Source organism: Mustela erminea, chromosome 9, assembly GCF_009829155.1.
Source record: "Mustela erminea isolate mMusErm1 chromosome 9, mMusErm1.Pri, whole genome shotgun sequence".
Classification (NCBI taxonomy): Eukaryota; Metazoa; Chordata; class Mammalia; order Carnivora; family Mustelidae; genus Mustela; species Mustela erminea.
In genome coordinates, this window is record NC_045622.1 from 15,127,818 (window position 1) to 15,153,194 (window position 25,377).

Consider the following 25,377-nt stretch of genomic DNA (forward strand, 5'->3'; position numbering starts at 1 on the left):
AGTGCATAGTCTGCTTGAGATTCTCTGCCTTTCCCTCTCCCTCTTCTCTCCCCCTGCTCACATTCTCTCTGTGTCTCTAAAATAAAGAAAATCTTTATTTTATTTATTTTTTAAAAAAGATTTTATTTATTTATTTGACAGACAGAGATCACAAGTAGGCAGAGAGGCAGGCAGAGAGAGAGGAGGAAGCAGGCTCCCTGCAGAGCAGAGAGCCCGATGCAGGGCTCAATCCTAGGACCTTGAAACCATGACCTGAGCTGAAGGCAGAGGCTTAACCCACTGAGCCACCCAGGTGCCCCAAAAATCTTTATTTTAAAAACAAAACAGTCACTTATGATTTTTTAATCTATGTAATGTGTTGTATTAGTATGTATAATATATAAATATATAACTAACAATCATTTATGATTTATTCACCTATATAATACATTATATTAGTAAGTGAAACTAGCATGTAATTTTTTTCTTGTGTTTGATTATAGAAATAATCACAGTGACCTAATTCTTTCTCATTTTGTGACAATTTGCAAAAGTAAGAATTTGCTTTTGTGGGTAATATCTAGCAAAAATTTCTTCTGTAGTTCTGTTATGGTCTAATGGACATGCTTGTGCACATGTGTGTGCATTGCTATGTCTCTGAGGGCTGGGGAGGGACTTTTGATACCTACTCTGTTTAATGGTTGTGGTTTACTCAGCGTTTGAAATGAAATAGTCCATTTCCCCTAAATTTGTAAGCTTAAGAACAGTGCTTGCCATAGAGTAGGCTTTTAGTATTTGTGGAATGAGTGAATTAGTAAAAGTTATTGGACTAGAGTTCACTGTAATTTTTATTAAAATGCCTTCTATATTGTGTGTCTAATTTGATGTTGAGACAGAACGGAATTAGATGTTAAGATTTTAAGAGTTGCTGCGTTCTGAAGATTTTTACCAATTCATTTTTTCAGTTACCATTTTTTGGTTTCCTCTCTTTGTTTAAACCCTCCCCTCCTCCTTTCATATGCAAAACATCACTTTTTCTTTTTTCTTTCTTTTTTTTTAATGATTTCATTTATTTATTTCACAGAGATCACAAGTAGGCAAAGAGGCAGGCAGAGAGAGAGGAAGAAGCAGGCTCCCCGCTGGGCAGAGAGCCCGATGCAGGGCTTGAACCCAGGACCCTAAGAGCATGACCTGAGCCGAAGGCAGAGGCTTAACCCACTGAGCCACCCAGGCACCCCACATCACTTGTTCAAGTACCATTCAGTTTCTTCCAGTTCATCATGATCGGTTTAAGTTTGCATATAGCTTTCAGATATCTCGTATTCTATTCAAGGTACATTTGTGATTTTTTTTCTTTATTTTTCCTCATATGTGAATATACCTCTGCACCTTGACCCTGTTGACATTTTATCATATGTGTTTTACTTTGCTGAACTTACTGCACACAGTAAACACTGTTTACTCTTGCGTGGTGGCTTCAATACACATGGGTGGCTCAAATGTTCATTTTCCTGTTGGGAAGTAGGGTAGATGCTACTGGGTAGGTGGCACAGCCCCTGAAATCCTACAATCTATGAAGCTGTGCTAAATGCTAAGTGCATTTTCAAGTCTTTATAAAAGATACCGACAAAGACTGGGTCTCAAAGAGAGGGCATTACTTTCTGCATTAGGTGAGAATATACAAAACTAGCATGATTTTCTTTCTTTCTTTTTTTTTTTTTTTTTTAAGATTTTATTTATTTATTTGACAGAGAGAGACCACAAGCAGGCAGAGAGGCAGGCAGAGAGAGAGAGAGAGGAGGAAGCAGGCTCCCCGCTGAGCAGAGAGTCCGATGCGGGGCTCAGTCCCAGGACCCTGAGATCATGACCTGAGCCGAAGGCAGCGGCTTAACTCACTGAGCCACCCAGGCGCCCCAGCATGATTTTCTTATAAAGGTAGTTTGCTTGGGACATTGATTGGCCAGTATTTTCAAAATAACTGTTCACATGGATTTGTTCTGCCTTTTTAAAATTTATTTATGTATATATTTTAAGTAATCTCCACACCCAGTATGGGCTCCAGCTCATGACCCTGAGACCAAAAGTTGCACTCTTTTCCAACTGAGCTAACCATGTGCCCTGCATTTGTTTTGCCCCTCCTCTTTGTTTTTAAAAGATTTTATTTATTTATTTGACGGAGAGACAGCAAGAGCAGAGATACAAGTAGGGGGAATGGGAGAGAAGAGAAGCAGGCTTCTGGCCAAGCAGGGAGCCTGATGTGGGGCTCTATCCCAGGACCCTGGGATCGATCTGAGCTGAAGGCAGACACTTAACTGACTGAACTATTCAGGCCATCCCAAGGAGGATTATTTTTCATGGAAAATATATTGAAGAGAGTGGCAGTTATGAGGATTTCTCCAGTTTTGATCCCTTCAAAAGTCTTAGATTCAGATAGTTACAGAAAATTCCATATTTCTTCCCCTGTTTTGAGGATACTGAAGTTCAGTAGCTACTCTGTATTTGTTCAGAGAAACCATATATTTAAATGTCTAATGTGTCATATATTTAGGAGGTAAATAATTAATGATAACCAGATAGACTTTCTGCATATTTGATTAGATTCTGTTAGAGCTGTTTCCTGCTCAGTATAAGTTGTTTTGTCTGTCTGCGTATCCATATATTTTTAAATATATTTTTTAAGTTCATAGGACAGGCTTTCTGAAAGCAACTTGGTGGTTTTGTCATTTGCTAGTGAGAAGGTATGAGAAGTTTTAGAGATGATTTTTCGTTTTGCATTTTGTTACTTAAGTGCTTGCAAATTCTTTAAAGAACTGGTCTGGAGAAGAAGTAATCAGATACTGGGGTTAATACACTTTTAGCTGCAGACAAATGCTTCAGTGTCTGTAATAGCTTATATACTTACCTTTCAAAACTTGAGTTGAATAAATTCAAAGATTATGTTGAAATACAAGGAAAGTCAGAAAGTCAGATTATGTTCTTAAACTCTTTAGGAAATAATTATTTTCAAATATTGTCTCTAGTATAAATGATCCTGTTTCAGATGAGTTAGGAAAGGACAACTGTCGGTGAAAAAGGACATCTTGTCCTCTAATAACTGTCCGGTGGAGAAGAATGCCAAACACTCCTGGCATTAACCCAGTGATCAAGATTTGCATCACCAGTGATGTCATGTGGACTTCATGTAGCCCCTGATAGGATGTGATGAGAAGGGCATCTCACTTCTGTGGGATTCTCTCTGTAAACTCAGGCCTCATCAAAAATACGAGCTTAACATCAGCTAAGCATATCCGGGGATGTTCTGCAAAATACCCGACAGGAACCCCTCAAAACTCTGTGAGGTCGAAGAAGAACAAAGACTAAGAAACTACCTCAGACCAGAGGAGAGTAAGGAGATGTGATGTTAAATGCTATGTATCCTGGATTGGATCCTGAAACAAATAAGGGCATTAATGGAAAAAAACAGGCAAGACCTGCAGAAATTTGCGGTTCAGTTGATAGGACCATATGGTTGTTGGTTTGTTAGTGTTCGCAAATGAACCACAGTAATACAAGGTCTTAATACTATTAAGGGAAACTGAAACTGAATGAGGGCTGTATGGGAAATTCTGTAGTATCTTTCAACTTCTTTTATAAATCTAAGGTTCCAGAGTAAAATGTTTATTTAAAAAAAAAAATTTCCCGTTCAGTTCTACAAATTTATTGAATGCCTGTTAGGTGCAAGGCAGTGTGCTTACTACTGCAGGAGACAAAGTATGTGAGACACCGTCCCTGCCCACAAGGAGTTGTCCAGTTGGGGACTAAGACAACGGATACAAAACAGAATATGGTAGAGCTTGTGCTGAGTGTGAGCAAGGTGCTTTGGGGTCTCAGGCTGGAGAGTGGACATGGAATAAACACAGGCGAGTATCCCACACCTGCCCGCCCCACTGCACACACTGGGAAGATAGCATTTGAGATGGACTTTGGGCAGGAGTTCAGTAACCATAGGCGATAGAAAGGAAATCTGAATCATACTGACCAGTCTGGGCTCTTGAATCAGTAGACCAGCTTTACCATTTACTAGCTCTGTGACCTTGGGCAAGTTATTTAACATCATTAAGTCTTTGTTTCTCATTTGTGTGATAGTATTAGTAATTCCTATTTCAATGCACTATTATGAGAATTAAATGAGGTATATATGTAGCTTAACAAAGCATCTGATGTGTAGTAAGCTCTTAAGGTTAACTGTTAGAAATAGAGGCATGAATTGTTGACGTAACATCATCAAGAAAGGTGCGGGGCCCCGGGAACTATAGGATTTGGGGGGAATAATGAGTCATGTGTGTTTAGAAAGATGAATCAGGACCGTATTGTAAGTGCTCTGATTTGTAAGCTGAGCAACTTGAACTTTTTTGGTGGTTATTGGGGAGTCTTTGAAGATTTTTGTGTAGGGGGAGTAATGAGATTGAGTCTGTGGCTTAAGATTAATTTGTTAGAAGTGTGAGGGGAGTACTGGAGATTCTCACATGGGCTGCTGCCTTCCCACTCATCCGGTGAATTAGATTAGTGTCCCTTCAGCTTTCAATTCTGTGAAACAGGGAGCTGAAAATGCTGTGGATGGTTAATGCTGTGATGGTAATCTGTTACATGTAACTTGGGGGTCTTAAAAAGGATGGCCACAAGTATAGCAACAGGTACATTTAATATGTGTTTTGTATTTTGGAAAAAAAAAAAAAAGGTCATTGATATTTTTAGAGATACTGGCTCAGAACTCCTTTTGTAGGTGATGGTTCTAGTTTTGCCATCCCCATCCCCTTTTTTTTAAGCAGTTTAAGCAGATAAGAGTTAAACAGTACTTTATTGACTTCCTGTGGAGCTTGTTGAAAGAAGTTCCGTTCTATCTATTTTTAAAGCTGATTACTGTGAGCAGGGGTGCTTCTGCCCGGTTATGAATGTTCACCACAGTATGCTCTCAGCATTCTTTGGATGACACTGTGTTTGCATATAAGGTTCTCAGGGTTCAATGAAGAGGAAAGCAGCATAGTTATCGCTGAAATGGTGGCAGCAAATGAAATTCTTACAAGCATTGATCGTTTCACCATTCAACAGTATAATCAATTTATTGTCCTCTATATGGGGCCTTTACCTCACACTGCTGGCTGAATGGCAAAAAATGGGGTATCGCTGTGACCTCATTTGGGGGAAGATTTTACAACTTCAAGATGATACTATATAATGTTCTATAGCTTGTTTGTTAATCATTGTATCAAAAGTGCTAATCATTTTGAAATTTACTCACTGGGAAGTAGAGGTTCATTGGGCCCATAAATATTAAAATAGATTCCAGCCTAAATTATTGGGGTTCCCCCAGTGTTTCGTTATGAAAATTTTCAGTCATGCAGAGAAATTGAATTTACACCAGTTGTATCCCCCATCACTTAGAATCTCTAAGTAACTAAATGGTAAAAGGCAAGTTCTGTTTTCTTCTCTTTGAAAATCAAAGAAACTTCTTCCGGAAACTTTGAACTGTTTTCATGTAAGGTAGTATTTTGAAATGGCTGAGGTGACTTTTTTTTTTTAAGATTTTATTTATTTGAGAGAGAGAGAGAGAGACAGAGCGAGCATGAGCAGGGGGAGGGGCAGAGGGAGAAACTGACTCCCGGCTGAGCAGAGAGCCCAACGTGGGGTTCAATTCCAGGACCCTGGGATCATAACCCAAGCCGAAGGCAGACAGACACTGAACCAACTGAGATACCCGGGTGCCGCGGCTACGATGATTTTTGATGTTAGTTATTTCTTCAGAAATGAAATTGAGTAAAATAACCTACCACACATTCTGGGATTTAGTAAATCCCCGGTGTTAGAATAGAAAACAGTATTTACCAGATCAGATTAACTTTTCAGATCCCACAGTGGGTTCATACAATTAACTACTCGTTTAAATTCCATGAGACATGAGTTCATTTGAATTCTTCGTAGGTTGGGCGCTGGGTGGCTCAGTCAGTTAAGCTTCTGCCAGTCAGCTCAGGTCATGATCCTAGGGTCTTAAGATTTGAGCCCCACGTTGGGCTCCCTGCTCAGTGAGGAGCCTGCTTCTCCCTCTCCCTCTGCCTGCTGCTCTCCTTGCTTGTGTGCTCATTTTTTCTCCGTCTCTGTCAAATAAATAAATAGAATCTTTAAAAATAAATGAACAAGTTCTTTGCAGGCAAAAAATAAAACAAGATGAAATCAGAGAAGGAGACAAACCATAAGAGACTCTTAATCATAGGAAACAAACTGAGGGTTGCTGGAAGGGAGGGAGGGGGAGATGGGGTGACCGGGTGATGACATTAAGGAGGGCATGTGATGTTACGAGCCCCGGGTGTTATATAAGACTGATGAATCTTTAACCTCTACCTCTGAGACTAATAGTACATTATGTTATTTAATTGAGTTTAATTTAAAAAAATTAAAATATTAAAAAGTAAAAAAAAAATTACTTGCAGGCAGAAAGAAAATAAACTTGTAAAATTATCTTATAATTTCTAGTCCTCATTCTTATAAAGATATATATGCTAGTTTGCTTTCGCTTGAGTCTTTCTTCTTCAATCCTATTGTGAAATTAAACTGCTGAAGTTAAGGTTTCTAGTTTCAAATCCATGGAATAGCATAAATTCATAAATTTTTATTCATAGAAAGAGATCTTCAAGAGTCATTGGTTCCAGCTCCCTTATATTACATCTCAGGAAGTGGCAGCCCAGAGAGGTTAAGTAACTGCCCAAGGGCCCAGTAAATTAATGGGGGATCAGGAAATACATTTTATTTTGTTTATTTTTAAGTATTTTAGTTTTAATTTTACGTAATCTCTATACCCAACTATGTGGGGCTCGAACTCACAACTGTGAGATCAAGAGTCATGTACTCTACCAACTGAGCCCACCAGGCATCCCAGGAAAAACATTTTAAATCTCTAGTCTTCTCTAGTATTATCATACATTATTTTTAGATAACTCTTATAGAAAGAATAAACAGAGTATGCTTGTCAGTTATAGAATTTATCTCTATTTAAATGGAGTTTCAGAAAATGGCACCCTAAATGAGAATATCTTTATGAATATATTGGACTGTTTTATAATATTTTTTTCCTAGAAGATCTCAATCCCTTAATGTATTGATTTCTTGACAGTCCTTTTCTTCATAATATTGTTGCTGTACTTCAAAGGGTTGGGGCATTCTCACTAAGCAAGGAAGAGTGGTACTATCAGTACTTATCTTAAATGTTCATGAATATATTTTATTTTAATTTTTTAAAAGATTTTATTTATTTATTTGCCAGAGATCACAAGTAGGCAGAGAGGCAGGCAGAGAGAGGAAGGGAAGCAGGCTCCCTGCTGAGCAGAGAGCCCGATGTGGGACTCGATCCCAGAACCCTGAGATCATGACTTGAGCCGAAGGCAGAGCTCAACCCACTGAGCCACCCAGGCATCCAATAAATATATTTTAATAGAAAGTGTTAATTTATCTCCCCGCACTATGTTCTTTTTTCCATTTCCTCTTCCTCTGCAAAGAACTTCGTGGCTATGAGTTACAAGATAACTTGTTTTTCAGTATTTTGTGCAGTAGTAACTTCATCAGTCGGAATCATTTGAAGAGGTTTCTGTTTATCTCATTCATTTAAAGGCTACTTTTCAACACTGTCTTGTTTGATCTGCAGAAGTGGTGATTGTAATTCCTCTCAAGTTGTATTTATCTTTCTACTTTAGAAGCTAAAACAGGAACTGTAATTGCTTCTTTTTTTTTTTTTTTTTAAAGATTTTATTTATTTATTTATTTGACAGAGAGAAATCACAAGTAGATGGAGAGGCAGGCAGAGAGAGACAGAGGGAAGCAGGCTCCCCGCTGAGCAGAGAGCCCGATGCGGGACTCGATCCCAGCACCCTGAGATCATGACCTGAGCCGAAGGCAGCAGCTTAAACCACTGAGCCACCCAGGCGCCCTGTAATTGCTTCTTTAATCTTTAATGTACCTATTTGTGACACAGAAATCTTAGTCCCTACTAGCTGAAATTATACCCAGAAGATGTTACCGTTGTTTTAGGCTTGAGGTACAAAAAAGGTGTGTTAGCTTTTAGAATAGGACTGGAGGTAGGGAGAAAAGAACTGACACTGGTCTTGAACTTAAACTGACACTGCATACTGAATCAGCATTTGATTATGAGGAAGTTGTGAGCGAAGAGAAGAGGAAGATGGAAGCTATACGGTAGAATTTGTGGTTACTTAGATGTAGATGTCTGGCATTAAAGGCAATAAAAATGACCTCCTCCTTCAAATACTGAGTTAAAGAAAAACCTATATTGCTTGCTGCTGCTGGAACTTGAGAGTAGTTATGTCTTCAGGGTATTTGTTTAAAAAAAAAAAAAGTAGAAGAGATATGTTCCTCTGTGTTTCTTTGGAGAATTGTTAGAATGTAGTGTATGAATTGAAGTAACTGCTGACAGAATTTTGCGAAGTATTGCTTGCTTTGTCATAAGCCTAAACATCCATCGTGCCTCATTATTCTAAGATTACATGTTTAGACAGATTCTGCTGATTAAATTCAGCTCTGTACACGGCGGACACTCCACTATAAGCCTATGGTCTTAAAATGTTATTGAACAGAATTTCAACTCAGATCAGTTACAAAATGCTCTGACCCATGGGATTTTATAGATGCTTAATTTCCTTTTAAGAAGTGTGATGCTTATGGTGCGCATCTCTGGTGGTTTTAAGAAATGTAAGCTGGTTTTTTGGGGGAATGCATCCTTAAGTAGGAAAGTGTCTCAAATTGATTTTCTGTGTCTATTTCAGTCAGCACTTTGAACTGCTCTTACGTACCTGGTCTCATTACATCCTTGTGGTCAATAACTTTCCCTTTTCTCGTGGCTTACTTCACATATTAAAATAGCTTTCTGTCCATTATTATTTTGGTGTGTATATTTTATCTCTGATCCAGCATAATGCTGGGCACTTGGTAGATCTGACTGGAAATTTTTTTTTTTTTAATCTGTTTGACAGACAAGAGATCACAAGTAGGCAGAGAGGCAGGCAGAGAGAGAGAGAGGAAGAAGCAGGCTCCCTGCTGAGCAGAGAACCTGACGTGGGGCTCGATCCTAGGACCCTGGGAACATGACCTGAGCCAAAGGCAGAGGCTTTAACCCACTGAGCCACCCAGCTGCCCCTCTGACTGTGAGATTATTTGAAAAGGCACGGACATGGCTTGGTCATCCCAGACTCACGTTGTCCCCACTTCATACCTCGTTTAAGAATCTGCTCTTGGGGGCGCCTGAGTTGCTCAGTGGGTTAAGTCTCTGCTTTCGGCTCAGGTCATGATCTCAGGGTCCTGGGATTGAGCCCTGCATTGGGCTCTCTGCTCAGCAGGGAGCCTGCTTCCCCCCCCCCCGCCCCCGCCTGCCTCTCTGCCTACTTGTGCTCTCTCTCCCTCTCTCTCTCTGTCAAATAAATAAATAAAAATTTAATTAAAAAAAAAAAAAAGAATCTGCTCTTGGAGAGAGGTTCCCAAGACCACCTTCTCTAAAACGGCAACCCTACACGACTCTCTTCTCATACTCTGCTTTTTCTTCAGAGTACTTTTCTCCCATTACCTGATGCTCTCCTGTGGGAATGTAAATGCCATAAAAACAGGAATTTTGTCTTGTTCACTGTTGTATCCATCCCTGTTGCCCAGCAGGCACATAGTGGGCACTCAGTGTTTTCGGAAGGTATCATGAAGGTTAGAAATTGTGCCGGATATCCTGTGGGATATAGATACATATTAGAAATATAGCCCTTGTGTACTCAGAGAGCTAAAGCACAAGATGGGTTCAGACGGTCTGAGAACTTCAGCAAATAGGCTGTGGGTGTTTTAGTGGCTTATTACTTCTAGCTGGCTTCTTAGGAAATGACATTTAAGCTGCGTCTTCTTTCAGACTGGGGAACCAGATAAGCAGAGGCTCAGAGGTGGGAAAGTGAGTAAGGGCGGTATGTATAAGAAAAGATGACATATTCAGTTTGGCTAGAGTAGATTCCTGACAAAGAAAGAAGTCAGGTAGAAAGGTAGGTTAGATCCAGGGCAGTGGAAAGTCGTCAGATCAAAGCTGAGTTTGGGTTTTGTCCCACTGGCACTGTGGAAATTGTTATTTTCCCTCCTGAAAGGGCAGTTAGGGACGCCTAGATAGCTCAGTCGGTTATGTGTCTGCCTCCAGCTCAGGTCATAATCTTGGCTCCCTGCTCCGCGGGGAGTCTGCTTCCCCTCTACACCTGACCCCATTTGTGCTCGTGTGTGCGTGTGCGCACGCTCTCTCTCTCTCATATAAATAAATAAATAAATAATTTTTAAAAAGGGCAATTATATGGCATGATTGGACCTGTAGAGGAGGAGATTGAAGACTCAAGTCTGTTTTTATTATTATTAAATGTTTTATTTTAATCCAGTATGTTAGCAGAGTGTTAAATTAATCTCAGGTGTACAGCATAGTGATTCAGAGTTCTGTACCTGATTTGGCGCTCACCACCATAGGTGCATTCTGAATCCCTTCACCTAGTCCACCCCTCTCCCCACCCACTGCCCCTCTGGCAGCCACCAGTTTGTTCTCTAGAGTTAAGAGTCTGTTTCTTGTTTTGTATGTCTCTCTCTTTATTTTCCTTTGCTCATTCGTTTCTTAAATTCCACATATGAGTGAAATCAGAGGGTATTTGTTTTTCTCTGTCTGACTGACTTCACTTGGCATTATCCTCTCTAGTTCCATCCATGTTGTTGCAAATGGCAAAATCTCACTTTCTATGGCTGAGTAATATTTCGTGGATATATATATATATATATATATATATATATATATATATATATCACATCTTCTTTATCCATTCATCTGGACAGTTGAGCTGCTTCCTTGGTTTAGCTATTGTAAATAATGCTGCCGTAACCATAGAGGTGCGTGTGTGTTTATAGTTTTTGGGTTAAGAACCAGTAGTGTGATTACTGGATTGTAGGTGAGTTCTGTTTTTAACTTTCTGAGGAGCCTCCGTACTGTTTTCCACAGTGACTGTTCCAGTTCAGTTCTAGTCAACACCCTCACCAACACCTGTTGTTTGTTGTGTTGTTTATTTTAACCATTCTGTCAGGTGAGAGGTGATGTCTCGTGATGAGTGATGTTAGCATCTTTTTGTGTGTATGTTGAAAGACTGAACTTTGAATTGTAGGGTAGATGGGGGAAGGTAGCAAGGAACTTATATTAGAATAATAATATAATTTCGGGTGCCTGGATGGCTCAGTGGGTTAAAGCCTCTGCCTTTGGCTTAGGTCATGATCCCAGGGTCCTGGGATCGAGCCCCACATCGGGCTCTCTGCTTGGTGGGGAGCCTGCTTCCCCTTTCTCTCTGCCTGCCTCTCTGCCTACTTGTGATCTCTCTCTCTGTGTGTCAAATAAATAAATAAATAAATAATCTTTAAAAAAAATATAATTTAAAAGTGGAAAGACAACAGTGGCCAGCAAATTGACAAATAAATCCGATATGGAGAATAAGGGAAATGGAAGAAACCAAGATGACTTTAAGGTTTTGAATTTGTGAGAAGTAAGATGGTGTTGTCATTAAAGAGAACATGAAGTAAGAACAGACTTGAGAAGGAAGATTAATTTAATTTTGAACATGTTGCTCTGAGGTGCTAGCATTTGAGTGGAGAAATGTGGTTGGCAGTTGGAGTTGGAGAGCTTCCAAGGCTTGAGATTTGGGAGTCGCTTGCAGGGTAGTTTCTGAAGCTTGAGAATGTGAAGGAAGAGTCAGGAGAGCACATGGGAAAAGAAAGAAAAGTGGCGGAGAACATATTCTTGGGAAATAACTGTTAAGAGAACAGGAGGAGAACCAAGTGAGGACAACATTATAGGAGTCCAGAAAAAGGTCTGTGGTAACCTTGAGAGTGGGGTTTATATCTTTTTGGTCATATCACACATTGTTCTGTACTGTTTAGCATAGTTCGTTCTTTTTAAAAAATATTTAAGTGATCTCTACCTCCACTGTGGGGCTCAAAATCATTACCCTGAGATCAAGAGTCACAGGGTCTACTTACTGAACTAGCCAGGTGCCCCATTCTGTGATATATTCTTGGTCTTTCTGCTTTTTGTTTCTTTTTTGATAAAATAGCAAAAGTTCTAATAAGCCATAATTGAAGGATCTCAAAGTGTGAGGAGGACAACGGTTAAAGGAGCTTAGGGATTGGATAAGTGCTTGTCTTCGTATCTCACACTTGATCTACATAGCATAGGAATTATTTTAGACTGTCTTCAAAGAATATATTATCACTTTTGTAGTGCTTTCAGAAAACAAATCGGAAACTAGAAAGAATAACTTGCTAAAGTGCAAGAAGACAGATCTTAGAACTGAAGCTGATTTGTTGAAAGCTGACTGGAAAGATTTCAGTAGCATTTTGCACAAGAATCAGGGCTAGGAAGACTTGGTGTCTTTGGTGCAGCATTTTATATAGCAAAAAAGAGAACAATCTCTCCATGAAAGAGAATTTTTAGGTACTCAAATTTGATCACGAATTGACTTGAAATTTTATAATCCACTTCAGAGAAGAATAGACTTTTGAATATAAAAATACTAATGATGGGGACAAGGTGAAAATAAGTACGGATGGTAGCTGGTTTGGCGTATTAACAGTATCAAAAGCATCTGTCTGTCTTTCTCTGTGTGGCAGCACATTAAAGATAAGAAAGATAATCTGATTAAAGGACATACCTCAAAGTAGAGGCATCATCTGGTGTGTTAAATTGGTACTATGTGGCATCTTTTTTATATTGAATTATAGTTGACAGAATGTTACATTAATTTCAAGTATACAACATAGTGATTCGATAACTCCATTATTCTCTGTGGCATCTTTATGAGGTTATCAGAGTAAAGCTCACTAATGGGTAAAACATAGCACTAGCATATGCATGCAGGTAGAAATTGTCACATGGTTTGGATACTAGCATTCCAGTTTTGGTATAGGAAGAACTGTTTTGGTAAAACTTAACTTCTTTAAGGTCTGCTTTAAGTGAAAATACTTGTTAGGTCTGGATATTCAATTTGAAAATTGTAATTTATTAATTTATTTTTTAATTTGGATGAGTGATATGATTAGTTTTAAAATCCAGAATAGCTGGGATCCTGGGTGGCTCAGCCAATTAAGTGACGGCCTTCGGCTCAGGTCATGATCCCCAGAGTCCTGGGATTGAGCCCCGCATTGGGCTTCCCTGTTCCGTGAGGCGTCTCCTCCTCCCCTTTCTCTGCTCCTCTCCCCACTCATGGGTGCATGCTCGCGCACTCTCTCTCTCTCTTTCCCTGTCTCTAGCTCAGATAAATAAAATGTTTTTTTAAAAAATCCAAAATAGGGCACCTGGGTGGCTCAGTGGGTTAAAGCCTCTGCCTTCGGCTCAGGTCATGATCCCAGGGCTCTCTGCTCAGCCGGGAGCCTGCTCCCCCCCCCACCCCCCACCCCCCTCCCTCTGCCTACTTGTGATCTCTGTCTGTCAAATAAATAAAAAATCTTTAAAAAAAAAAATCCAGAGTAGCTTAGGCAAAGCAGAAATAGTATATTTTGCTTTTTTATTATTTCCTTTCTTTTGTTTGTGAATGATTTTTTTAAAAAGATTTTATTTATTTATTTGGCAGACTGAGATCACAAGTAGGCAGAGCAGCAGGCAGAGAGGAGGAAGCCTGCTCCCTGCTGAGCAGAGAGCCCAAAGCAGGGCTCATTCCCAGGACCCTGGGATCATGACCTGAGCTGAAAGCAGAGACTTTAACCCACTGAGCCACCCAGGTGCCACTGCGAATGATTATGTTAACATACAAGTTTGCACCTTTATTTGTTGAGTCATTGTATCTATGTCATCCTCAAAAAGTAGATTTGTTCATGTTAGTTAATACTCAGAGGTATTAGACCTGATTAACCTGAGATTGAAAGCCTTAAAATATATAACTGTTAAATTTTCGATTTACTATAGGACATCTTTTTGAATGCGGGGAGTAGGAGTGGACCTAGTGAATGCAACAGTCATCCATGTGTTATATCTCCATCTTTCATATGATGTTAGGACAAAAACAGTTTCTGAAGCTCTTCTTTGAACAAAGATAAAAATGAGAGTATTTAATAGTGTCAGCAGCACATTCCTTCCTTTCTTCTTTCCTAGTTTTATGTATCTCTGAATAATATTTGCCAGAAAGTATATTTGAAGAGGTTCTTTGTAAATGTATGTTCATGTTTATATTAATTACATACCTGATCTGGTGAATTCAGCGCATTTAAAATAGAAGTAATTTTATGTGTTTAATTATTGCACTTTTTTTTTTTTTTTTTTTGGATCATTTGTAGGCGAAACCTAACCAAGCTATCCCTGATCTTCAGCCACATGCTGGCAGAACTAAAAGGAATCTTTCCGAGTGGACTCTTTCAAGGAGACACATTTCGGATTACGAAAGCAGATGCTGCAGAATTTTGGAGGAAAGCTTTTGGGGAAAAGTAAGTCTCAAAATAATGAATTTGATTTTTTTGTTTGTTTTGTTTATGTGTTTGTTTCTTAAGTAGGCTCCCAGCATGGAGCCCATTGTGGGTCTGGAACTCCATCCCTGAGATCAGGCCCTGTGCTGAGACCCAGAAGTCAGACGCTTAACCACTGAGCTACCCAGGTGCCCCTCAAAATAATGAATATGAACTGTGAAGAGCTAAAGCTTATGTTGTGGCCTTCTGCTTAAATTTTTTTTGATGTTTTACCTTTTTTTTTAAATAAACTGCAGCCTCAGTGTGATGCTTGAAATCACAACCCCAGCATCAAGAGTTGCATGGTCTACCAAGTGAGCCCGCTGGGTGCCCCTGTTTATTTTTTTTAATTAATGAAATAATTATGTCATGGGAAAGCATAAAGAAAAATAATGAATGCGTATGTACAGTAGGCCCCCCCTTATTGGCAGTTTTACTTTTCATGGTTTCAGATACCTGAAGTCAGCTGTGGTCCAGAAGCTGATGGTCTTCCTGGTGTATTAGCACAACGTCAGTAGTAGCCTAACACTGTCGCAGTGCTTGCGTCCTTCCCCTCACTCCATCTTCTCAATGTAGGCATATTATCTCATCATGACTAGAAGGATGTCTACTGCACTGAGGTGCTGTGGGAGAAAACCCACATTCGCATAACTTTCATTACAGTATATTGGTTATAATTGTTCTATTTTGTTATTGTTGTTGTCTTACTACGCCTAAATTATAAATTAAACTTATCATAGGTGCATGTATAGGAAAAAACTACAGTATATATAGGGTTTGGTACTATCTGCCTTTGCAGCCACCCACTGAGGATTTTGCAAAGTATCCCTTGCAGATAAGGGGGGCACTATTATACCTACCTCCCCATGTTTTGGAGGTTCTTTTTTTAAAAGAAATCTTTGCAGATTCAACTGATACCCAGGCTCTTATATTGAATATTTGTCTGTCTCTCTCCCTATCCATTCCGCTGTTAATAGAGGTTTATGTTTCACATTCTTTGTGCTCACAAACTGTGCCACAGTGAACAAAATTATTTTTGCCTTCATATGCAAGAGCTTCTTCACAGTTACATGCCTAGTAGTGAAATAGCTGAATCAGGGAGTTTCACGTCCTCTGCTTTGCCAGATATTGCCTAATTGCTTTCCAAAGTGGTTATACCAGTTTATATCCCTGTAAGTAGTCTACACAAATTCCATAGCTCTGCAGTCGGGCTAACACGGGTAGTGTGACTTGGGTATCATATTTTGCTTTCTGTTCCTAATGACAAAGGAGATTGAGCATCTTTTCGCAGTTATGACCAGTTGGGATTCTTACTCTGACTTGCCTGTTCCTGTTCCTAACTTGTCCATTTCTGTACTGAGTAACTTGTCTTTTTCCTATTGAAAGACACTGATTGTTAGTTACCTTACGTTACAAATACCTTCTCCTAGTCTGTGGCTAGTTTTCTACTTTGTCATATTGTCTTTTGTTGTATAGAAGTTTTAAATTATATAGACAGATTTATGTGTTAGACTTCTGTTTTTAAGTATTAATATAAATGTTCTTGTATAGCCTATGAAATTTTGGATCGGGGAACTAAAAAAAAAATTAGCAATACAGTTTTTTAGTTGTATATACAGATCCTAATATAAATTTCCCTTTAGATGCCTTCTTTTAAAAAATATGCTTAAATGTAAAATACAGAATAATCGTTGATTTAAAAACTTTGTTAAAGAGGATGGGAATAAATTTAACTTTGTTCCTTTTAATTTAATAACTCCTTAGAAGAGTTCAAAATGCCACTTTATCTCTTAATTTTTAGGCAGTGAGTACATAAACTTTTCAGAGTCAGTGAGCTTGTGTTTACATAAAGATCTTGAGAAATAGAAATCCCATAGTGTCTTGTGCTAGCCTTATCTGGGGTTTAATCATTCTTATGTTAATAATTTATTCCTCCTCCCTTTCAGAACTGTGTTCTTCCTGTGTCTTAAGACTATTTCCTCCTGTCTAGGCCTTGAGATTATGAGTTCCTCAAAGAACTCAGGATGTTTTATATGCTTTTAAAAAGTTAGTTTAAATGTAAGCTTTTAAGTTAGTGAAGGCCTGGCCTCAGATGACATTTATATAAAAAGAGTAATCTCTCTCTTTCCATGTTTCTCTAAAGAGAACAGATGTGTGAAGAAAGATGAGAAAGGGAATTAGTTTATGACATATTGCCAAAGAATAGTGGAAAAAGATTTCTCTATTATTAATTTCCTTATTAGAAAGTTAAGAAATATTTATTCCCTTTCTGTTCTCAATCCAAAATATAACTTAACTTCTTTAAGAGAATTGAAATTGATATTGTGACCTTAATGTGGCTTTCTTGGTTATTATGGCAGTGCACAGCATTGTCTGTTACCTCACTCTGCCTTCCCTTTCACCCCTGCTCCCCCATCTAGGACTATAGTCCCTTGGAAGAGTTTCCGACAGGCCCTTCACGAAGTGCATCCCATCAGCTCTGGGCTGGAGGCCATGGCTCTGAAATCCACTATTGATCTGACCTGCAATGATTATATTTCAGTTTTTGAATTTGACATCTTCACACGACTCTTTCAGGTAGGATACTAAAATGTTGGCTAAACTAGTTGCTTCTTTCCTGAAAGGAGAGCTCTTTAAAAAAATAACATTTGCAAGTTTACATATTGTACAAAAGTATTTTTTTTTTTAGGATTTATTTATTTATTCGACAGACAGAGATTACAAGTAGGCAGAAAGAGGGGAGGAAGCAGGCTTCCCACGAAGTGGAGAGCCCGATGCGGGGCTCGATCCCAGGACCCTGGGATCATGACCTGAGCCGAAGGCAGAGGCTTTAACCCACTGAGCCACCCAGGTGCATTTTGTAAAAATACAAAAGTATTTTTAGGCAGTGTAGAGATTATAAGCAAAAAAACCTCACTACTCAGTTTTTATCTATTTATTGTTAAACACAATAACTATATAATGCGCTTTCTTCTCCTCACATTTATAATCTCTCTTTTAAATATTCTTTGCATCATTTAAATCATTGTAGAATGCCCAGAAAATGGGTGTAATATGACCTATTTAATCAGTTTCCTATTGTTGGACATTTATGTACATTTCCAGCTTTTTCTCCTATTGTATTGAAATTCTTGACTGTTATTATTAACGTGCATTGATACTTCAGAAAGAGCTCATTTCTTTCTCTCTGTAAAGATAATATGTGTATGCCAACTGGTGTAAGCCTTTATTTGCAACTTTTTAGTTGTACACGTGGGCCTTGCTGTTGGTTAGAACTTCTGTAAAATGTCTTGAATTTCATTTTATAATGAAATTTCTTTCTACAAGCATATATTTGTTTCTTCTTAGCTTTTCTGAAAATTTTTTTAAAGATTTTATGTATTTATTTGACAGATCGAGATCACAAGTAGGCAGAGAGGCAGGTAGAGAGAGAGAGAGGAGGAAGCAGGCTCCCCGCTGAGCAGAGAGCCCGATGTGGGGCTTGATCCCAGGACCCTGGGATCATGACCGGAGCCGAAGGCAGAGGCTTTAACCCACTGAGCCACCCAGGCGCCCCTCTTTCCTGAGTTCTTACGTCTCAAACATATTTCTCTCAAAGTAACCATATAATTGAAAATTTGTGACAATGAATGGAGAATTGAGGTGGTTTTCTTTCTGTTCTTCCTTACTCTGAGGATGGTGGGATGTCCTGAGCTAAGTGGTCTGATCGAGCTCTTGTTCCCTTAGCCCTGGTCCTCTTTGCTCAGGAACTGGAACAGTCTTGCCGTAACTCATCCTGGTTACATGGCTTTCCTGACATACGATGAAGTGAAAGCTCGGCTCCAGAAGTTCATTCACAAACCGGGCAGGTCAGTGCTGGGAGGCAAAGGTGTTTATTCTCCTGAATTCTATGCTTTAGTGACCTCTGCCAGGATAGAGGAAATGTGATCTTAGATTAGTTTCCCAGTGGCTCCATTGCTGCACTGGGATTGATGTCTGTTTACCAGAAGAATTGACTTATTCAGATCTTAGGATTTGATAAATGCTTTCAAGCCACTTAAGAATTGAACTTCTGTATTTTTTGCTTTTGGTCTGGAGTCACTGTAGAATCTATTATTGATGATCCGTTTGATTTTTGTTTCTGTCTTGCCTTCCACCCTAACAAAAGCATATAAAATGTTCTGTTCATCTCTGTTCTCAGTTACATTTTCCGGCTGAGTTGCACTCGTCTGGGTCAGTGGGCTATTGGGTATGTCACTGCTGATGGGAACATTCTGCAGACGATCCCTCACAATAAACCTCTCTTCCAAGCCCTGATTGATGGCTTCAGGGAAGGCTTGTGAGTATCTGCTGTTTGCCCCTTGCTGGAATACAGGAATTTAGGGGTTATAAAACTTAATCATCAGTGACTTGATTCCAGGTGTCTTCAGGACTGAAGATTCAAGAAACATATTAACAGGTTGTATTATTTTAACCTTCAGGTTCTGTAGGACTTTTGTTGTTATTTAAAAGGATTCTTTGAGTGAAATGATTTTTCTCTAGTGCTTTAGTTATTACCATGTGTAAACTGTATATTTTTCCTTTTCCAGATGTTAACTTATTTCCAAATCTATATTTGAAAATATGCCAGTTAGCAGGAAATGTTACCAGTTATTTAACTAGCCCACATTAGAGTGCTTAGATGTTTTTAATAAGAGCAGGCTCAGTGGCCTTCATCTGCTCTAAGCATTTTGGTTTGGCAGTATTTCTTCAGTCTTTGGGCTTTTGTAATCTCTGCTAATATTGATAGTAAGTTCTTACTTATTCCAGAATGCTATTCCTTTGGGAACGCAAACTGATTATCGCTTGGTAGGCACTAAAAATACTAGCAGTTGACCAGCTGTTAGAAAGCTGCTTGTGTTTTAAAGCAACGAGGAGAGTCCATTTTCTGCGGCAGCGTTGGGGCTGAAGGGAGTGCTTCCCCACGTATCAGAGCAGGCCGGCACTCTGGGCTTCCTGGTACCTGGTCTCAGGGGCTTGCTTTGCTTCTTGTTACATTTCTTTTGAATTGTTGTCTTTCCATGTTAAATAGCCGGTAAACAAGGGCATTTTAGGCCTTTGGCCAAAAACAGATGGTGCTTAAATTAAGAATTTGGGGACACCGATGTAACTCAGTGGTTAAGTGTCCAACTCTTGATCTCAGCTCAGGTCTTGATCTCAGGGTCGTGAGATCGAGCCCTGTGTCAGGCTGCACGCTGGGTGTGGAGCCTACTTAAAATAAAATAAAATAAATTTAATAATTTTTATTTTATGGCTATCCATAGATTAAAATAGGGGTTGGGCCAACTATGGCCCATCAGCCAGCTGTTGCAGTATGGCCTGGAACTAAGATGGGTTTTCCTTTTTAAAGGGTTACTATAAACAATAACAACCAAAGAATATAGGGGACATACTTCTATGGCTTGCAAAGTCTAAAATATTTATTGTGTGGCCCTTTACAGAAAAAGTTTGTCAGCCACTTAGTTTAAAAGATAAAGCCTGTGGCCTTGTGGCCTAGAGAAGGAGTATCATTGTTTGGAGAATATCTTCTTGGAACTGTCCTGTGTTACTTATTTTTTGAAGTATTTATCTTTGATAAATACAAAGATTTACCTTTGTACCTTATGCAAAGTAGCCTATTTATGTATTTGAGAGAGTGTGCATGAGCCGTGGGAGGGGCTGAGCGAGAAAGAGCATCTCAAGCGGACTTCTGTGCTGAGTGCGAAACTGATGGTGCGGGGCTCAGTCTCCCCACGCTGAGGTCATGATGTGAGCTGGAATCAGAGGTTGGACGTTTAACTGACGGAGCCACCCAGATGCCCCCACAGTTGTCCTTTTAAAGATTTTTTTAAAAAATTTTTTTGACAGGGACGCCTGGGTGGCTCAGTTGGTTGGACGGCTGCCTTCAGCTCAGGTCATGATCCCAGAGTCCCTGGATCGAGTCCCGCATCGGGCTCCCAGCTCCATAGGGAGTCTGCTTCTCCCTCTGACCTTCTCCTCGCTCATGCTCTCTCTCACTGTCTCTCACTCTCAAATAAATAAATAAAATCTTTAAAAAATATATATATATAAAAAATTTTTTTTTTGACAGAGATCACAGGTAGGCAGAGAGGCAGGCAGAGAGAGAGAGAGATAGAGGAAGCAGGCTCCCCGCTGAGCAGAGGTCCTGATGCGGGGCTCAATCCCAGTACCCGGGATCATGACCAACCCACTGAGCCACCCAGGCACCCCAACACAGAGAATGCCCAGCTATTATTTTGTCTGCATTAGCCAACAGTTATAAATTGTCTTTAGTAAAACCCCAAGGCCGGTTACTCTTTTTACAGCTATCTGTTTCCAGATGGACGGAATCAGAATCCCGACCTGACAGGCTTATGTGAACCAACTCCCCAAGACCACATCAAAGTGACCCAGGTGAATTTTGTTTTACCTCCTCACCGTTTCTCTGGAGACAAGCTTTTGTCCTCGACACAACTCATGGTAGAGCACTACGGAGTGATTGGAACACTTAGGTTTTAAACCATCGACTAGCCTAGTGGATTTATGTGTGTGTAGTTTCTCTAAAAAACCTGAAATAGGACAAGACCGTGTGCTTTCTGTGTCAGTGAGAGAATGGTGACCACTGTTGGGGCACTTCCATATAAGCCAAATTTGTGGAGGGAGTAACAGTCTAGTTTTCCCAGTGTCACTTGAAGGTTGCAGTCATTCATTTGTTCGACAGATACCGCTCTCGGCTGAGTAGTCTCTTCAATTTTTCTTTATTAAAGGAACAATATGAATTATACTGTGAGATGGGCTCCACCTTCCAGCTGTGTAAAATATGCGCTGAAAACGACAAGGATGTGAAAATTGAGCCCTGTGGACACCTCATGTGCACGTCCTGTCTCACATCCTGGCAGGTATGGCTCCAGACTGTGTGCTCCGGTGTGTAGTCCTCGGAGGAACTGGGCGTTTTGTATCCTCTATGGAGAGAAAGGATGATCTGGTTTGTGGGAGAGGTTTTAAGCTTCTGGTTTCTTTTTTCATCTTTAGGAAATGTATTTCCATATTGTCCATACTTACAGATGAGCCTTTGACCGTCTCCCGTTTGCTCTGCAGGAATCCGAAGGCCAGGGCTGTCCTTTCTGCCGATGTGAAATTAAAGGTACTGAGCCCATTGTGGTCGATCCATTTGACCCTCGAGGAAGTGGCAGCCTACTGAGGCAAGGAGCCGAGGGAGCTCCCTCCCCAAATTATGAGGACGACGATGATGAACGAGCTGATGATTCTCTCTTTATGATGAAGGAACTGGCTGGTGCGAAGGTGAGACTTCAGGTTCAGAGACTGGCAGACTCCACTGTGAGTTGTGTTCTAAAGGAATAGAGAGCATTTGATGACATCCAGACCGCAGGAAGCAATAGTAGCTGACTATTTACTGAGCATTTACTATGTGAGAGATGCCATGCTGAGTACTTCCCTTTTTCTAACTCTTGTAATCCTGTCCTTGTATATACTCAACCCAGGAGTAGGTACTCTTATTTTCATTTAGCAGATGAAGAAACCAAGGTACAGCAAGGTTAAGGAACTGGCTGAAAATTACATAGCTGTGGCCAGACGTTCTGGCTTCAAGGCCCATGCTCTGTGTCCTAGAACTGGGCTTTCCTCAGCTTGGAGAGAATGAGAGGCGATATGACAGTGAGGCTCTATTGCGCCTCTCTGAGTGGGGTCTGGTGTTCTGGTGTTCTTTCCTACGGGGGTCCTGGCACTGGAAAGTTAGATTGCAGAGGGGAGAGGCACTGTTAGTAACCAAGGACATGGCGACCAAAGTGACTGGAGGGTGGCAGAGGAGGTACCAGGTAGAAGCTAAGCAAACTGGAAAGGCCCTAGTAAAGAGAGGAAACATACAGACTAAGAAAGATGGGATCAAATTTTGTAACATCGGTGGGTAGGGTAAAACAGGGATCTGCTGACTAATTAGAAGGAAGGGAGTCCTTTGAAGATGGCAAGCAATACAAGGCAAACAGAAGATTCTAATGTGCTTTCGATTCTCTAGTGGAGGATTTTTATATAAATTTATGGGCAGCCTTCTTTTATAATAGTACCTTACTGCCTGACACGTGGTAGATGGAAAGAATGGATTTGGGGAGGCCCCTGGGTGGCTCAGTTGGTTGAGAGTCTGACTTGATTTCAGCTCAGGTCATGATCTTGGGGTCCTTGGCTCAAGCCCAGCTTTAGGCTCCATGCTCAGCGGGGAGTCTGGTATTCTCGCTTGCTCTCTCCCTTGGCCCTACCACCCCTGCCTCCAGGAAAAGGAATAGATTTGATCTCTTAAATGATTGGATCCAGTGTGTCTCCTCCTCTCTGTCCTCAGTGCCACTGCCTTATTTCAGGCCATCATCATCGTCTTTTTGCCCCGCTGCCAGCACCAGAGAGCTCAGCGCAAACCTGACCATCCCATTCCTTTGCCTCATACTCTGATGACTTCTCGTTACTTAATGGGTTAAGCAGTTCTCCTTTCCTCCTGCACTTTGCCCTTAAAATCCTTTTTGCTTTATGTTTTGTGGTCCAGCAAGGCCAAACCACTAAAATCTCTTTGTGCTTTTGTCTTGGTAGTTTCTTTTTTCTTTTTTTAAAGAATTTTAAAATTTCTTTTAGAGAGGGAGCTTGTGAGCAAGGGAAAGAGCAGAGGGGGAGGGACAAACAGACTCCCTGCTGAGTGGGGCTCAATCCCAGCACCCTGAGATCACGACCTGAGCCGAAGCTGAGGGCAACTGAACCACTCAGGTGCCCCTGTCTTGGTAGTTTCTTCGTAAGTTAGTTGAGTTTTCATTTCCTAGGACACCTTTCCAACTGTTCCTGCTTCCCCCACCCCCCAGTTCCCACGTGTTTATATACACATCATTTCTAGGTCTACCCAGATGTCTCTGAGACACTGAGTATGTCTGCCGTAGAACTTAATACCTCGTTATAGTTTATTAAATGTATTTCCTGGTATATTATAAATTATAGAAGGCAAGAGCCATGTCTCATTTGTAATTTACTATTCAAAATTGAGCACATAGCAGTTACTTTGAATGTTTGGAAATTGAAACAACTTTAGTATAGGAATTAATAAATCTATGCTTTATCAATAGCAGGTAGTTGAGGAAGACTGGAATGAGCAGTACACTTTTGGTTTTTTGAAGTGGACAGATTTTTTAGTTTTGGCCCCTTATAACAGGTTCTTTGGGTCCATTTTAAGAGACTAGTTTGAGGGACACCTGGGTGACTCAGTTGGTTAAGCGTCTGCCTCTGGCTCAGGTCATGATCCTGGGGTTCTGGAATCAAGTCTCACGTCAGGCTCCCTGCCCAGCGGGGAATCTGCTTCTGCTTTTCCCTTCACCCCTCTCTCCTCATGCTGTCTCTCTCTCTCTCAAATAAATAAAAAATTTAAAAAGAGATTATTTTTTTCTCTAAAGCATAAACTTGATCTCTAAACATAAAGTTTTATATGTTCTCACATAGATTTCTTCTGTTCATTGATGAAAATTTATTGGTAACTCCTGGAGTATTAGGGAAGCTGAATACTAAGATAAGTGATTTTTCCTGGCTTTATTTATTTGAAATTAAAATTACCCTTTTCTCTTTATGAAATTCTATAGATGAGCATGCCTGGTGGCTCAGTGGGTTAAGCCTCTGCCTTCGGCTCAGGTCATGATCTCAGGGTCCTGGGATCGAGCCCCGCATCAGGCTCTCTGCTTAGTGGGGAGCCTGCTTCCCCCTTTCTGTCTACTTGTGATTGCTCTCTCTGCCTCTGTCAAATAAATGAATAAATAAATAAAATCTTAAAAAAAAATTCAATAGATGAATAATACTTACTGTGGAGAAACAGGCATTGCATTCAGTGTTGATGTGGGTACAGATTAGCCCATCTTTTGGAAGGACAGTTTGACATCCATCAAAATGCATTAATGGTCCCAGTTTGAACTAGCAATTCCAATTCTAGGGATTTATCCTAAAGAAATCCTCAGATAAGCACCCAAAGATACAGATCCAGTCCTTTTTTTTTTTTTTTTTTTTTTAAGATTTTATTTATTTATTTGACACAAAGAGAGAGAGATCATGAGTAGGCAGAGAGGCAGGCAGAGAGAAAGGAGGAAGCAGGCTCCCTGCTGAGCAGAAAGCCTGATGTGGGGCTCAATCCCAGCACGCTGAGACCATGACCTGAGCTGAAGGCAGAGAGAGGCTTAACCCACTGAGTCACCCAGGCGCCCCCAGATCCAGTTCTTATAGCCTTATTTGCAGTAATGAAAAATTCGAATCAACTCACATGTCCAGCAGTAAGAAATTATGATACATCCATGTGTTTGTATTCTGTTGCTGCCATAACAAATTACTACAAATTTAGCAGCTTAAAGCAACACAAGTTTATTCTGTTACAGTGTTGAAGGCCAGAACCCCAATATGTGTGCACTCCAGCTAGATCAGGGTAGATTCAGGTCTGTAGTTCTTCCTGTAGGCCCTATGGGAAGACCCAGTTCCTTTTCTATTTGGATTTGGCAGAGTTTAGTTCCTTGCCAGCTGTAGGATTGAGATCCCCATGTCCTTGCTGGCTGTCTGCTCATGGTATCCCAGCTTCTAATGGTCAGACACACTCTTTGGCTCTTGGATTTCTTTCCTCCTCCTCCTGCCTTCTCTCTGAGGTTCTCTGCTTTGAAGGACTCATGTGGGATGTGAGGGTGGTGTGGCTGCAACATCTGTCACCCCACTGATCACCAGGGTTGATTCGGCCGATCTGGCTGGTGAGGTGGGTGTCCCCTTCCTCCCTCACAGCTCCATGTGTGTCCCTCCCAAAGCTGCATGCTTGGTCGAAGAGCACAACCTTCCCCAATAGAGGAGAGGACTGGTCTTCAGTTGGGGTGTATGAGTAGC

The 25,377-nt window shown here is 40.4% G+C and overlaps 1 protein-coding gene across 2 annotated transcripts in view; it reads left to right on the forward strand.

The window, feature by feature from the left end:
- The window catches only part of CBL (Cbl proto-oncogene), an 81,744-nt gene that overhangs the window by 33,163 nt on the left and 23,204 nt on the right, over positions 1–25,377 (forward strand). The window contains exons 1-8 of one of the 2 annotated variants that reach the window (XM_032360364.1): positions 1,193–1,312; positions 14,326–14,472; positions 16,911–17,067; positions 18,217–18,338; positions 18,671–18,808; positions 20,814–20,901; positions 21,255–21,386; positions 21,586–21,789. In XM_032360364.1, coding sequence (XP_032216255.1) covers positions 1,260–1,312; positions 14,326–14,472; positions 16,911–17,067; positions 18,217–18,338; positions 18,671–18,808; positions 20,814–20,901; positions 21,255–21,386; positions 21,586–21,789 — 1,041 coding nt within the window. In that variant the 5' untranslated portion in view covers positions 1,193–1,259. Of the gene's footprint in view, positions 1–1,192; positions 1,313–14,325; positions 14,473–16,910; positions 17,068–18,216; positions 18,339–18,670; positions 18,809–20,813; positions 20,902–21,254; positions 21,387–21,585; positions 21,790–25,377 lie in introns of those variants that run through there. The other variant, XM_032360363.1, reaches the window with a different exon arrangement.